This window comes from Nymphalis io, chromosome 15 (genome assembly GCF_905147045.1).
Source record: "Nymphalis io chromosome 15, ilAglIoxx1.1, whole genome shotgun sequence".
In the NCBI taxonomy this organism is placed as follows: domain Eukaryota; kingdom Metazoa; phylum Arthropoda; class Insecta; order Lepidoptera; family Nymphalidae; genus Nymphalis; species Nymphalis io.
Genome location: NC_065902.1, coordinates 5,388,809 through 5,403,417, shown reverse-complemented (window position 1 = coordinate 5,403,417; position 14,609 = coordinate 5,388,809). Strand labels below are relative to the sequence as shown.

At 38.2% G+C, this 14,609-nt stretch overlaps 3 protein-coding genes across 9 annotated transcripts in view; all 3 read right to left on the bottom strand.

The window, feature by feature from the left end:
• Positions 1 to 24: 24 nt before the first annotated feature.
• On the bottom strand, positions 25 to 3,667 carry LOC126773906 (ubiquitin carboxyl-terminal hydrolase calypso). 2 transcript variants are annotated; one of them, XM_050495159.1, is made up of 8 exons: positions 3,159 to 3,667; positions 2,942 to 3,089; positions 2,420 to 2,603; positions 2,068 to 2,219; positions 1,549 to 1,737; positions 1,059 to 1,129; positions 762 to 971; positions 25 to 512 (listed from the first exon to the last, which is right to left on the bottom strand). In XM_050495159.1, the coding sequence occupies exons 1-8, from the start codon at positions 3,531 to 3,533 to the stop codon at positions 318 to 320; spliced, it is 1,524 nt and encodes a 507-aa protein (XP_050351116.1). In that variant the 5' UTR covers positions 3,534 to 3,667; the 3' UTR covers positions 25 to 317. The 2 variants fall into 2 exon arrangements, with proteins under 2 accessions (XP_050351116.1, XP_050351117.1); XM_050495160.1 differs by lacking the exon at positions 762 to 971.
• A 4,573-nt stretch (positions 3,668 to 8,240) lies between these two features.
• Positions 8,241 to 9,671, bottom strand: LOC126773936 (piggyBac transposable element-derived protein 4-like). The gene has a single exon (XM_050495198.1). The coding sequence runs from the start codon at positions 9,669 to 9,671 to the stop codon at positions 8,241 to 8,243; it is 1,431 nt and encodes a 476-aa protein (XP_050351155.1).
• Positions 9,672 to 11,230: 1,559 nt separating this feature from the next.
• The window catches only part of LOC126773889 (uncharacterized), a 49,390-nt gene continuing 46,011 nt past the window's right edge, over positions 11,231 to 14,609 (bottom strand). For all 6 annotated transcript variants that reach the window (XM_050495121.1, XM_050495120.1, XM_050495119.1 and 3 more), the window contains 2 exons: positions 13,461 to 13,702; positions 11,231 to 13,264 (listed from right to left, as the gene is read on the bottom strand). In XM_050495121.1, the coding sequence (XP_050351078.1) occupies positions 12,926 to 13,264; positions 13,461 to 13,702 (581 nt within the window). In that variant the 3' untranslated portion in view covers positions 11,231 to 12,925. The remainder of the gene's footprint in view (positions 13,265 to 13,460; positions 13,703 to 14,609) is intronic.

The following is a 14,609-nucleotide window of genomic DNA, read 5'->3' as shown; positions in this document are numbered from 1 at the left end:
AAAAAAAAAAAGAATACCCGACAAGGTAAAAAGCATTTGTTTGCAAATTAGCATAAATCAATAAAAAAAAATTTTTTCAATTTTTGTTTCACATGGAATCAAATTAAATTATAATGAAGTCTGTATGATCAAGTGACTGCAGTCAGTGTTCTTGCTTTCTTAATTGAAAATGGAAACTGTCAAAGCACTTGCCATTGTACTGAAACCAAACTCAATATTTCTGACCTACTCTACAGACAAACTAACAGACGCCAGCCTTACTATAGGGATTTATTTTGTACTCGGAAGGAATGTATCCTTAAAATTCCTTATATCCTTTACTTCCTCGCCCGGGGGCGCGGCCGCGGGCGCGCGCGGGGCCGCGGGCGCGGGCGGCGGCGGCGCGCGCGCGAGCTGCGGCCGCGCTCCAGCTGCGCCGCCACCAGCTCCGCCAGCACGCCGCGCTCCGCCAGCATTGACAGAAACGTGCAGATGAACTCGTCATAGTTGTGCGTGCGACGACAATCGTCTACCTGGTTAGCAGTTTACAAATTGTTAGCTAGTGCGGGAGTGAAGGTTGTAATATTAATATAGAACTGGATCAGTTCAAATGATAAAAACTAAATTTGTCCTTGGTTTTAAAAATATTTTCTTTTAAATAGCATTATGCTTCCGCAGTTTTAAATTGTGTAAATTACACAACTATAATATGTTGCAGGTTTGCAGAGCAGTTTAGTCTCGCAAAAAATAAATTTAAGTCATTTCATATGCAAATTACTTACCTTATACATATCCCTTTTATCATTTTCATCATTCAGAGCCTGCTGACATGACTCTACCTGAGCTATAATACTACTCATGAGTGAGTTCAGTTCCGAATGTGTAAATAATAATTTTCTCATTCTATGTGGCTGCTCGGGCGCTACTTCCGAACATAATACAATTGGCATATTGCTACTTTTGACTAGAGCAGTTGTGGAAGTTGGGTAGATCTAAAGTCAAACATTTTTTTTTTTTGTTTATGTGTGTTAAAATAGTAAAATAGTTTTTTTTTAACTATATAATAATAATTTACTTACATCAGAAAGAATCTGATTTTCTCCATTTATAGTAACAAATTTAACAACAGATGTAGGTTCAATAGGATCAGCTGAAAATAAAAAACACAAAACAAAGTTTACAATTCCAATAAAAACAACGGTTACAAATATGTATATTTTTTATTTTTAAATAAATTACTACTATACCTACTAATATTATTAAAATGAAAGTGTGCTTATTGGTTTGTCTTAATTTTTTGCAGCAACAGTTTAAAATGACTTTTTGCATAGAGGTAATTTATCACTTCAGTATCATGGACTATTTTTATCCCCAGAAAATCTTGGTAAAGAAGCATGCTTTGGAAACTTAGTTACTTTTATTTAAATATATATATGATTTCTAAGAAAAAATGTCAATGTAGCACTTCAAAACTATATGCTTGGCAGGCAACAGAGACATCAAATTAAAATTGGTACCATATATATATCTACAATATTGTTAACTACTATCATAAATTACTACACTTACCTAAGCTAAGGCAATTGTCAAATTGTGATCTTTCTGTTGAACCAATTTCAATTGTTATTGATTGAGTGAAGTCTAAATCAACAGACGATACTTCGGAGGCATCTAGAGCATTGAGAATTGCATCTTCACATATATGAATAGAACTTTCATTAACTGGCTCACCACTACTGCTTTGTGACATTCCTTCATCTAAAAATTTGATCAAATTGTTAATTCTCAACAATAAATTTATAAAGTTATTTAAATGACATCTGTTATTTCATAAACAAAGTTTAAATATTTTAATGAATAAATATATGAGCAACATTTTATTTACAACAATGTAATTGATAATATCTATTTATTTTTTAGTTGAGATACCATAAAAATAACTTCTGTAATAAACACTAAAAGAATATAATTCAATACTAAATATTTATTTTACTTATAGCTTGGGTTTTGTAGAATATAATATGTAATTAACGAAGTCAACAATTACTTTGTTAATTACATATTTAGGACAATACTTTAATTGTTTACCATTGAATTCTCTGTTTTTATTTAGAAGATATCGTAAATGTTTTCCTATTTTGGAGATGGCTTCCTTTATTCTCTTCTGATTGATTTCCAATAAACTTAATCTTTGTGTAAGTGCAATTCTTCTGTCAGGTACAACAGCCATTAGATTGAATCTGAAATACATGACAAAATCTTAGCAAAATTTTGTCACTATATCACAGTATTTATAAGTTCAGAAGACTATATCAAATAAAATAATAAGAATGGTCATAGTTGTAATAAGCAGATATTTTATAAGGTCAATAAGTTATTGTTATTTATATTTATTAAATATAACATTCAAGTCTTCTTTGTTTTACAATAAGCAGAATACCTTATATCATGCACTTGTTCTCCGGCATCTCGTCCAAGCCTCTCTGCCATAACTCGCTTAAACTTGTCAGTCCAATCCTCATCTGTAGCCCAAGGTCCATGATCTGTAGGATAGGGCTTTAAACCATCCAATTCAAATAAATGACCATTGATTGGGACAAAGCTTACAAAATGGTAAGCTTCTCCTATAAAAAATAATATTTATCATTTTTTCAATTTGTAACTAATTTATATATATATCCCTATAAAGGAATTGAAGGAGTAAAGAATAACAAATCTTAGATTTACATATTTCAAGAAATTTCCTAGTAGCTTTACTATATTATGCACTACAAACAGTTCTTGATTAATGTCATTTTTTATAAAAAATAACACTATTCCACTTAATTACTTATATTGTATATTTTTACTTCCTAAGTTTAACATCCAACATTCAAAATGACATTATTTTGCAAATCCATAATGAATAAAATTGATTTTATTCAAGACTGCCAAAATCAATAGATGAATACTTATAAAGTACCTGTAAAGCGACCAGTTGGGACTCCTGCATTTTTATCAGTCTTTTTACGAGCTTGAGGAATAGCATGTGAATTGTGTGCACAAGCAAGTTCAGGAGTGTTTCCTATTGCCCAGCCTTTATTTTCTGGGTTCATACTAAGTGTGTGATGCTGAAATGTTTATTTAGATGATTAAAATGCTAACTTTTGAACCGATTTTTTTTTAATATTCATTTTTACCTTTAGCCTACTCAGTGTTTCTCCTAAGTGAAGATTGGGACAGTTCAATAAAATTGATAGCAAGGCATGTGTAGCACAACTATTTGGTACCATTTGCTGTGCAAAAAATATATTGTTAATTGTTTCTTCATCACGGACAAAACTCTCCGTCTGCTCTACAAATTTACGACGAGATCGTCGCTCTTCAATCCAACGAAATAAAAAAATAAAACCATAAACAGGGCTTTCAAATGGTTTGTGTAAGTCATATATTTCTTCTACTTGGACTCCTTTTACGCCAAAATCTTCTAATAATAATGTAAACAATCCGGGATCGCTTTCTAACTCTAGCCATCCCTCTGTTAGACTATTTAATTCAACCGGCATATTTTTCATGTATGTATCTTTTTTTAAGTTAGGATTTATTTTTAATAGTTTTACGTCAATACATTCTTGTGTTACAGAAAATTTCTGTCTTTTTAAGTATGTAGCAGCAGTAGGTTTTGTCGGTAAGTTATAGGCTTATTAGTATTGTTCTCTTATCTCTTCTCAGTGACAGTTGTCATTTGAGTTTTGATAATTGACATTGACTTTTTTCAATTTTATTCTCTTTATAAGCAAAGGTATAAAATCTCCATTTAACTAACATAACAATCTAGATTGTACAGTGTCATAGATATACTCTATTTATTGGAGTAGAAATAAAGGTAAACAAACCTTAGATTTACAAATTGCACACGATTTTCTAATTGTTTTGTTGTATTACGCACTATAAACAATTCTTGATTAATTTACCTTTATTTATAATACAACACTATTCCCCTTAACTAGTTATAACCACATTAATTTAACTTTCGAAGTTCTGATTACAACTTCGTGGACATTGAGTACGCGTTTTTTCGCTAATCCATAGTGAAAATCATAGATTATTTAAGATCTCGACCAATGATATCGGTGTCAAAGTTGTTTATTTGGATTTATTCCTATTGTGGTTGGAATAGGCTATGGGTCATAACATCAGACTAGGGTCGAAAAAGACAGCCCCTGGGCCCGACGGAATCTCTGGTCGAGCCCTGAAGATCGCGTCGGAGGAGCTGGGCGAGAGCATGCGGCGCCTCTTCACTGCATGCCTGGCTCAGGGTAGGTTCCCGCGACGGTGGAAAACGGGCACGCTCGTTCTGATCCGCAAGGACGGGCGTCCGTCCGATCAGCCGTCAGCCTACCGCCCGATCGTGTTGCTCGACGAGGTGAGCAAGCTCTTCGAGCGGGTGCTCGCTGCCCGTCTCGTCGGCAGTATGGAGCCGGGACTACGGCAATACGGGTTCCGTCCCGGCCGCTCGACGCTCGACGCGATCGCCAGGGTGAGGGGCCTGGCCGAGGAGGAGGTGTCTCGGGGCGGGGTGGTGTTGGCAGTCTCGCTGGATATTTCCAATGCCTTCAACACCCTGCCCTGGGAAACGGTGATGGAGGCCCTGCGGTTCCACGGTGTGCCGGGCTACCTGCGGCGTACCGTGGCCGATTACTTCTCGGGCAGGGCGGTGGCCTTCCCGACTGCGGACGGATGGGCCGTCAGGTCGTTGTCGTGCGGTGTTCCGCAGGGGTCGGTACTAGGACCGCTCCTGTGGTGCATCGGCTACGACTGGGTGCTGCGCGGGGCCACGTTGCGGGGGGTCAGCGTCACGTGCTACGCTGACGACACCCTCGTGTCGGCCCGCGGCAGTTCATATCGGGAGGCGGCCTATCGCGCCACGGCTGGGGTGGCGCACGTGGTCCACCGAATCCGCGCGCTGGGCCTCGAGGTGGCCCTACACAAATCCGAGGCCCTCGTCTTTCACGGGCCTCGGAACGCGCCACCTCCGAGGGCGGCGATAACGGTGGGCGGAACTTCCATCGTCGTCGGGTCGACGATGAAGTACCTGGGTCTCGTGCTCGACGGCAGGTAGAAGTTCGAAGAGCATTTCCGGCGCTTGGCCCCAAAGTTGGTGGCTGCAGCCGGGGCGCTAGGGAGGATCCTCCCGAACGTGGGTGGGCCAGGAGGTGCCTGCAGGCGCCTGTACACCGGCGTCGTGCGCTCGATGGCGCTCTACGGGGCGCCGATATGGGCGGACGCTCTGAGCGCCCGTAACGTCGCCTCGCTGCGACGTCCGCAGCGAGCGATGGCGCTCAGAGCGGCTCGGGCGTACCGCACGGTGTCATACACCGCGGCGTGCCTGCTCGCCGGAAGCCCGCCATGGGACCTCGAGACCGAGGCTTACTCGAGGGTCTATTGGCGGATCAAGGCGGCAGTGAGAGCGGAGGGGGAGAACCGACCCCACCCACGTGAGGTTCAGATGTGGCGGGAGGAGGCCCGCGAGAGGCTATTCGCCGAGTGGTCGGAGAGACTGGGTGTCCCGGGTGCTAGCCGGGACCTCGTGGTGGCCATTCGGCCGGTGCTAAGGAAGTGGGTCGAGCGCAAGCATGGCCCACCCACGTATCACCTCACACAGCTTTTGACCGGCCACGGTTGTTTTGGCCGGTACCTGTGTGAGATGGTCGGTAGGGAGCCGACGGTGGAGTGCCACCATTGTGGCGGAGGAGCCGTGGATACGGCGGAACACACGCGCGTAGAGTGCCCGGCTTGGGCGGAGCCTCGCGCGGTCCTATCCACGGCCGTAGGTGGAGACCTGTCGCTTCCGGCCGTCGTCGAGAAGATGGCCGGAAGCGAAGAGATCTGGGCGGCAGTGTCCCGGTTCAGCGGATGCGTCTTGTCGCAAAAGGAGGAAGCAGAGCGGGAGCGGGAGGACGACGTGGACTCGCTCCCGCAACGAAGAAGGAGACCTCTTCGACGGCGACGTGCCTTCGCAGGCCGGACGCTGCCGCAGAGTTAAGGTGTGGTTGGCGGCGGAGCCAGTTTGTTGATCCGCCGCGGGGCTTCAAGCCCTGACGCCCAGCCTCCAGTGGCGGACTCGGGGGAGTCCGTCACGTAACAGGACGGAGGCACAGAGAGGAGGGAGGCGCGCCTTAACATCCTGGCGCGCTCTCGAGTTGGGTCGCCTTATGGCGACGACCGCTGGCGGGGTTGCGGTTGTAAGTCACAACGTTCCCGTGACCCCGCCGCCTTGCGGAGAGGCGGAAATCCGGGGAGGTTTTAGTGGGTAGGACGGGGCTTTCTGCCCCGTGAGTCCCACATACCCGTCCCGGTCCCCCCGGACCGGGCGGCAGGCGTAAATGCCTTTCCTGCCCGAAAAAAAAAAAAAAAAAAAAAAAGGCTATGGGTCATAAATTCTGCTTTTAATATTTATATATAAATAAAAAATATACCCAATAGTTAAGCGAATTGGTTTAAAAGCTTAATCATATGTATTTTTTTAATTTAATACAATCAAATTTAAAATACGTTACCAAATTTAACTTCAAGTTGAGAATAAGTTTATGAGTAATATATAAATTGAGTTAACACATAAATTGTAGGTATGTTTGGGAATTATGAAATATATTTTTTTAAAGTATCACGAATTCCTACAAGTATCTACACATGTTCATTATTAATGTTTTAAAATTTATATACTTTGCGTATTTCAAAAAATATATTTAATGTGACCTCTATAGACACTTCTTATTGATTATTTGTGTATTAATGTAATTGTTTTCACGTATCGAGCTTATGAATTTAATTTAATATCAGACGACTTGAAACTGAACATTGGTTATTACACACTTTTATAGTCTTGCCAAATACATACATAGGAAACCAAATTAGCTGTCAAGCTCAACAATTATAGGTACAATCCCTGTTAGCACTAATCTGCTAAAGTTTTTAACAATTTGCGTTAAATTTTTAGCGTTTTCGATACTTGATGAGACTTGAGACACAGTGTGCAAAGACGGATTAGTAGGAAATAATAAAGTATTTTTAGTAAATCAGCAATGCGGAAGTGTCATCTTTTCGGTAGAACATAATTATATTATTTACCAAAGGTAGGTTTATACTCACTTTAATATATCTTCTTTAAAAAAATATCACCTTATGTTTTGCAACCATTATTATATTAATAAATATAAGCCACTTAAAAGGTCATCGTTGTTTTGTTTCACCACCGAGCTTAAGAACCCGCGATCATCGGTTAAGATTTTCGCGTACTTACACTGGGCCATCTCGGATTTGTTAAATTCAATAGTTTAATGTTTACGTGCAAACGTTGCTGTGCCATAGGTACAGCTGACGGCGCTCATCAAAGACTGATTTTTGCTACAATCAATGTCGTTCTATTTCGACGTAAACCGACGAATCGGAGATTTAGGTACTTCTCTCGTATAATCTTTATTTGAGTACAGTTTGTCGTGAGACTTCGTATATGGTAATAGATTTGTCGTAATATATATACTTACTTGAAGATATTTACCAAAATTAAGCAAATTTGAAGTTGGTGTCAAGTGATTTATTATTATTTCTCAAATACATTACAAACATTAAATGAATTAAGGATTATTTTGAAAATAAATGTTTGTTTTGTGGGCTAAACAGCTTCTAATCTTGCAGATTTGGTGGTCCACAACTGAAAACGCTTTTTATGTTTCATAGGAACACTATCATTAACACGTTGCCTGTCCGTGCATTATATATAATGCATTTTGGCTACTGCTGTGACGCCCGTGCTTTATCGATAATGCACGAGCCTATTCTTTTTGAATGGGGTTTTGTAGACTGGACGTGAGAGCTACGTCTATAATATTTTGCAGACGTATGAGCAGTGAATTGGGAATAATAAAACACCAATGTCCCGCCAATTTTTTTTTATTGGTTGGTAGCATGAACTGGTTTATTGAAAAGCATTATTATTTGAATAAAGTCCACTGGCAATTAGTGAGATTCGTTATAACATTGTAAGCAAAATGGTTTTTTACATGGAATGCACTCAGTTGTAACTTGTGAAGTCTTCTTCCTTGCATCAGTAGCTGTGAATCCCGATTCTTTCAGCTTTTTGTAGCAACTGGCACAACGTTTTTGCCAAATTTTTCCATTAGCTTTCTTGGGTATTTTCGTTAACTTGTGACTTGTAGGACGCAAAGAACTCGCAGAACTGGAACTTGAACAGTTCTCAGTTTTAACCTTAAGTAATTTCTTTACATCATTTGCATTTCGTGGTTGTGACACGTCGACAACATAAGCACATCCCGTTTATCATGCCATTTTAGGATGGTCGCAAAGTTGTTCTGCTGCACAGAAATTTGACCTTTTTCTAAACGTTGCTGAACCACTTCTTGGGGCAGTTCTCGACGGTTTTTGCGTATTGTTCCACACAAATCAGTACCTTGTTCTTTTAGGTACCTTGCCAAAGGTATGCTAGTGTAGTAATTGTCCGTTATCATGATTCTTCCTTCTTTAAGCAAATCTGTGCACAAACTAACAACAACTGACCCCGGTTTATCTAATCCAGTTATTTGGTCGTCTTGACCAGAATAAACGCGGTAACTCCAGGTATAACCACTATCAGTACATAATTTATAAATTTTTATGCCGTACTTATGAGATTTCTGTGGGTTGTAAGTTCGAAATTTAATTCTTCCCCTAAAACCAACCATCGACTCGTCGACTACTATACGTTCTCCGGGGGTAAATATTTTTCGCCAGTTTTTTGTTAGTTTGTCGATGAGTGGCTGTATTTTATATAAACGGTCGCCTTCATTACGTGGGGCTTCGTTATCTACAAAATGCCAGCATTTTAATATCAGCGCGAATTTATTGTAGGACATATTTATCTCGTGAAGAAGTGGATGATAGTATAATTTGTCCTTTTTCCAGTAGTTTTCGAGCATTGGAAAATTGATGACTCCCGTCAGTAAATAAACACCTAAAAACTTTCTCATTTCATCTCCTGTTATTGGTTTCCATCTCCTTAGACGACTGTTGGGCCTCAAATCATTCACTGTGGTTTGCAAAGCATATCTATTGGTTTCGACTACCATAAATTCAATTATGTCTTCATCGAAAATGTGGGTGAAAATCGTCCATAAGTCAGATTGATCAGAAAATAACCGTTCCTGGCGTTTGCCTTCATCATAACCAGTAAAAACTTGCCGTGGCAAACTCCTTATCTCACTCTGCCATTCAGTACTAAGTTGGGGGATATGTGGAGTAGAAAAAATGGAATCAGCAGGAGACATATGCAAATCATCAGCAGCAGACATTTGTAAAGCATCAGCAGGCAAACCAGAACTACCAGCATTTACTTCATTCGGCTGAGAAAGAGACCTAGCAGGGTGGCATTCAAGCTCGTCATTATCAGAAGCAGAAGCGGTTATGTTACCCGATTGTGCAATAGCGGCGTTTACATTCGGTGTATTAGTAATATCAATAAATTGTTGAATACTAATCAGATCCTCGTCCACCGAAAGCATAGGGATATCTTGTGCATTATATACGTATGTACCTGATTCTAAATCGTCTTCATCGTGTGAGTCCAAATCTTCTAGTTGGCGCGAGAATTCGTCTTCGCCATCACTATCTTCCAAAATACGTCGCATTTGTTCATCAGATAGAAGTTTTAGAGGCATTTTCACTTCAAAACAATAACAAGAACCAACGAAAAATTCGAATGATGTTTACTAACGAAAAGATACGTTTCAGCGGTAAAACTGACATTTATGACATATAACAATGAAAAGTTTGAATGACATTGACAATGATATGAACGAAAAGCAATAATAAGTTCATAAAAATGTATTAATTTAAATTCGTAACGTCCGTGCATTTTATGTAATCCATAATGTTCTTGCTACTACGTCTGTGCATTATTTGTAATGCACGGTATTCTAGCTGTCACGTCCGTGCATTAAAAATAATGCAATGCTGAAATTCAGTAAATTCGAAAGTTTTATTGATAATAATTTGTAAATTCTTTGTAAGTACATAAAGTACATAAAATGAAACAGTTTGGCCGAAAACAAAAATTGGACGTCACGACAACCGTGCCCAAAGTACTCTGGACAGGCAACGTGTTAAGGCTTTAAAGACTAACTGGCAGTATATGCCTTTTAATCCACCTGTCTCAAAAAGATTAATCTCCTTCCTTATTACGGAATACGAAGCGTTAGGTACCTATTGCATGTGTGATCCCGGTTTCTCGCGATCCCAGTATTGCGTTGTCTAGATATATTATATTAGTGTTATCTATTTTGAATTTTGATAAATTACTCAGAGTTTAATAATTAAGAACCAATGAGGTTCAACATCTTCTTACATCAACATCAAGTAAGCTACGAAAAAGAAAAATAACTAAATTAACAATAATTTATGGGGTATATATTGTTCTTTCCTCGTTCTTCCCAGTTTCATAATCACGTGCTTAATTTTCAACGTGTCCCGTTCTTATTAAAGCATTAAAAAGCAAATCATAGCATTGACCAACGCTATGATTTTGCGGCGTTGTGAGAGCCCTGTTGGTTAAATGATAAAATTATTTGAGTGTCATATCACTCGGGTTAGCAGTTTTTACACGAAACGAGAATAGAAAACAAACAAAAACTTACTTGTTATATTTGTATGTATAATATAATGGTGTATAATTCAAGAATGTAGATCTAAGATTCAAATTAAGAAGAGGCTACAAAGCTATATAAACATATAATCTAAACTTAGAAATTAGATGAATAAGTAACGATCATATTAAATAGCAATTAAATATTGATAACAATAGACTTTTACAGTTAGACTATAATAATGGGTAATATTTACGTCATGTTGAAAAGTATACGACGTCATAAGAGTTGCTCTCTTTCACACTTAATTCTTTCTTCCAGTTTCAGGAGTATTATATTGAGTTAGGAAACCTGTCATATGCGTAATTGTTGCAATAGCAAGATAAGCCAGTTAGAAGAATCCTATTATTTAAAGTTATTTTAAGCGTGTATGAGTCAAACCAAGGTCAATTTAATATCAACACATAGATACCGGTTTCTTTATCGTATTAAAACAAGAAATAGCTTTAATATTCATAAAAAAACAATCAGAATATGATCAATATAAAATAATAATCGTTATTTTATAATACTGCTATTCCAAATGGCTTTTTAGATAAAAGGTAGGATAAAGGTTTAAGTCAAAAATAAAACCATTATTATCGCAACAACATTTATTTTGTATGTACACTCGAATTTTGTAACTTTGTAAAATGTACAAATAATAAATGCACAACTTCAGCATTGTAAACCTTAAAACAGAAAAGTAGGTAATTATTATTATTAGGGAGTTATATAAAATTACAATAATGTTATGTATTGGTCCCAATTTATTGCAAGCTCAATTAAAGGATTATTTGACAGTCGATGTTTACACTTAATCAATGATTTAACTTTAGGCCAAATGAGGAGCCACATATTTTGATTTTATTGAACGAATGTTGAAGTTCATTGAAGCGAACATTTGATGCGACTACATTTAATTTCCTATCTCAGTTCACTAAAAACCAACTGCAGTTGCATAGTAATTGTTAACGCCTTTGCTAAATGGCAAGAATTAACATGGTCGGATTGGTCGGTATGGTTAATGTTATAAAGATAAATATAAACACAGGTTTATGCTGCCTTAAAAAGGTCAAAATAATAACATAAATATGACAATCGATCAAAGAATTGAGTTGAAAGATTTTATGAATACAATTTAAATCTAAAAAAAAAAAAAAAACTAAATACTTTAAAATTAATATTGACAAATCACCTTCAAGTTGTGCAATAAAAACTTGTACAGATACAAATTATTTTGCCTGGTGATTAACAAAGAGTTTATTTATTATAGTCGTTAATTTAAGACTAGAATAGAAACAAACCGATTTGTATTTCAACATTAATCTAATCGTAAAAGATTATTGACAACAGGAATTGTGTGAATGATAATTTGACAAATGCAATACATATAAAGTACAAAAAACGCAATCAATGCGTTAACATTTCCCGCCATCAATATTATAAACTAATAATGAATTATCACAAGTCACTAGCTACACAGTTTCAAGGCAATATAATATACTGATTATCGTGCCAATACATATAAATATATTTTTTTTCTATGAAAATTTGCGAAAACCGCTAAAGGAACCACCCTCGTTATAAATTAGTATCATTGTTGTTAAATGCTCAGTTGCCTTATTGTATCTCGTTAGTATATTTACAGTTTGTCAATATGTCTTCGTTTTGTAACATCAAGTAGTCTAATGTAATGATAAGACTTCAATCGATTGAGCAAAAGAAGTGCTATTCTTATAATGGCAATAGGTCATGCCCTGGTCAATATCACATAATACTGTACCAAATATTTTAAAGATTATACATAAGAAGTAACTAAATTAATAACATTATTAATGGCACAGCTCTAGTACTGCGTAAATTTTCAACGAATATTTATATTTTTTCGGTTTTTTGGTTCCATTTTATACTGAATAGTACGAGTTTATGCCATTTGGAAGAGATTTTTTGTTATTTAGGTACATTTTTTTTTACATTTCAACTAATATTTTTATAATAAATATATACAGCAGGTAGATTAATTAAGTAACTAATTAATATTTACGTTTTAATATCACATAAGTACCTACGCATCGTTCCTACGCTCGACATCCTACTAAATTCAAAACAAATCGTTCCATGAGTGGATATGTATGATATAATTAAATAATACCGTAACAATTCAACAAGATGTCCGTGGAGTTCCACGAAAGTGATCAACCGCTCACAATGCATGTATAACATATTTACAGGTCACATCACATGAAACAGCAGTCGATTTAAAGTAACACAGCTTTCTTGACAACCTTTCATCTGATCGCCTGCGGGGGCCTATACGGCGGCGGAGGGGTCTTGGGGACTTGCGTCTGCACGTGCGGCATGTGGACGGGTACCACGGCAGCGGGAGGCGTGGCCAGTCCGTGCGCTTCGTCTAGTTGACCCGGAATGATCGTTACATCGGAGCTGGGAGTTTGCGGAACCTCGGCGAAGCTTCGGGCGCTGCTGGTTGCAGGCAGCAATCGCGCTGGGTTCAATTTGATAGCGTCGTCATACGTTGGCGGTGCTCCAGCAACCGTGTCGTAGTCTGGAGGTTTTTGCTGCATCGTCTCCTCATCTGGCATTGAGATAACGTGAATAGGATCGTCAATCTGCAATTAAATAGTAAGGACATTGAAATGTATTGTATCAAATTGTTTTATTATACAGACTTTTTTTAGATGTTTAGGTAGTTGCTAATAAGACACCACACGTATACATGGGAAACTAAGACATGGGAAATAAGCAATGGCTCTACAATATCATATATTCATGTAATTATCCTAAATAATATAAGGTAAAACTCACTTGGTGGGTGTCTGGCGATGCGCGGTCATTTTGTGGCTGTCTGGCAGGCGACTGCAGCCAGCAGCACATAGCTGCACAGATGAGCAGCGCGCCGGCGACGATGCAAGCCACACCCACGTAGCGGACTGGTTCAGCGTAATCCTCGGCAAGCCCTAGCCAGTTTATAAGAGCGCCTGCGCATAGCAGAACCATGCCATAACGGTATGGCCGCTGCGACTGTCTACCCTCGTCTAAGGACATGCCTACAACAAGAGATACAATATGTCATGTTAGTATGGTATTAAAACATCGCTTTGTGTAATCCTAAAATACAAATAGATTTAGCTTAAACAGTATAAGTACCTGGGTACTTATGCTGTTTAACCACTTACAATTAGATTCGAAAATTTAGTGTTTAAAAAAACATTGTTTTTTAGTTAATTGAATTAATTAATAAACAATAATTATTATTATTTGTATGATTGATAATGTTTTTTATTGTTCTGAAATGAGAATAAAAATAATTCTTCGAAGTTTCAGAGACACTACCACTTCATTAAAAATTTACTTCAAATCCATTAAGCATTTTATCACAAGTAGGTAATTCAGTAGACTCATCAGACATGGAAAGCGTTGTCATGCAGAGACTAGGGCAATGCCATGTTATAACGGGATTTCTTTTCAAAAGCCGGAGTCCAAAATGAAAGTGTGGAAAGTTTTATTTTGTGTTAAGCCTCTAATTTGATTGTAATCATAATAAATTATACCTTTTTAACGAAAGTTTATTTTTAATTGACAATAAGTAGAATAAATCACAGTTGTACGTTTTTCGGAAATGCAAACCACAGACATACATATCATAAAAAATATACACTTCACGAGAGGTAATAAAATGTTCTCAAAAGATTATCAAGACAAAAGACAAAGGACTGGACTTTGTACAGTACCCACTTACAGAGAGGGAAACCCGTATGGAGGACTATTAAAATGAGGATACCGTAGTATTGTTTTTGGAAGGACGCTTAAGGAAATGCAAGTATTTTCGAGTCAAGACGTTGGGTTGACATCATGATTCGAGGTCAGGCGAAGACAATAGAGTCGCAGGAGATGTGGGTCAAGTTTGAAACGTGCGATCGAGTGGCTGTGACTTAGTCACGCACTAGTAAAACA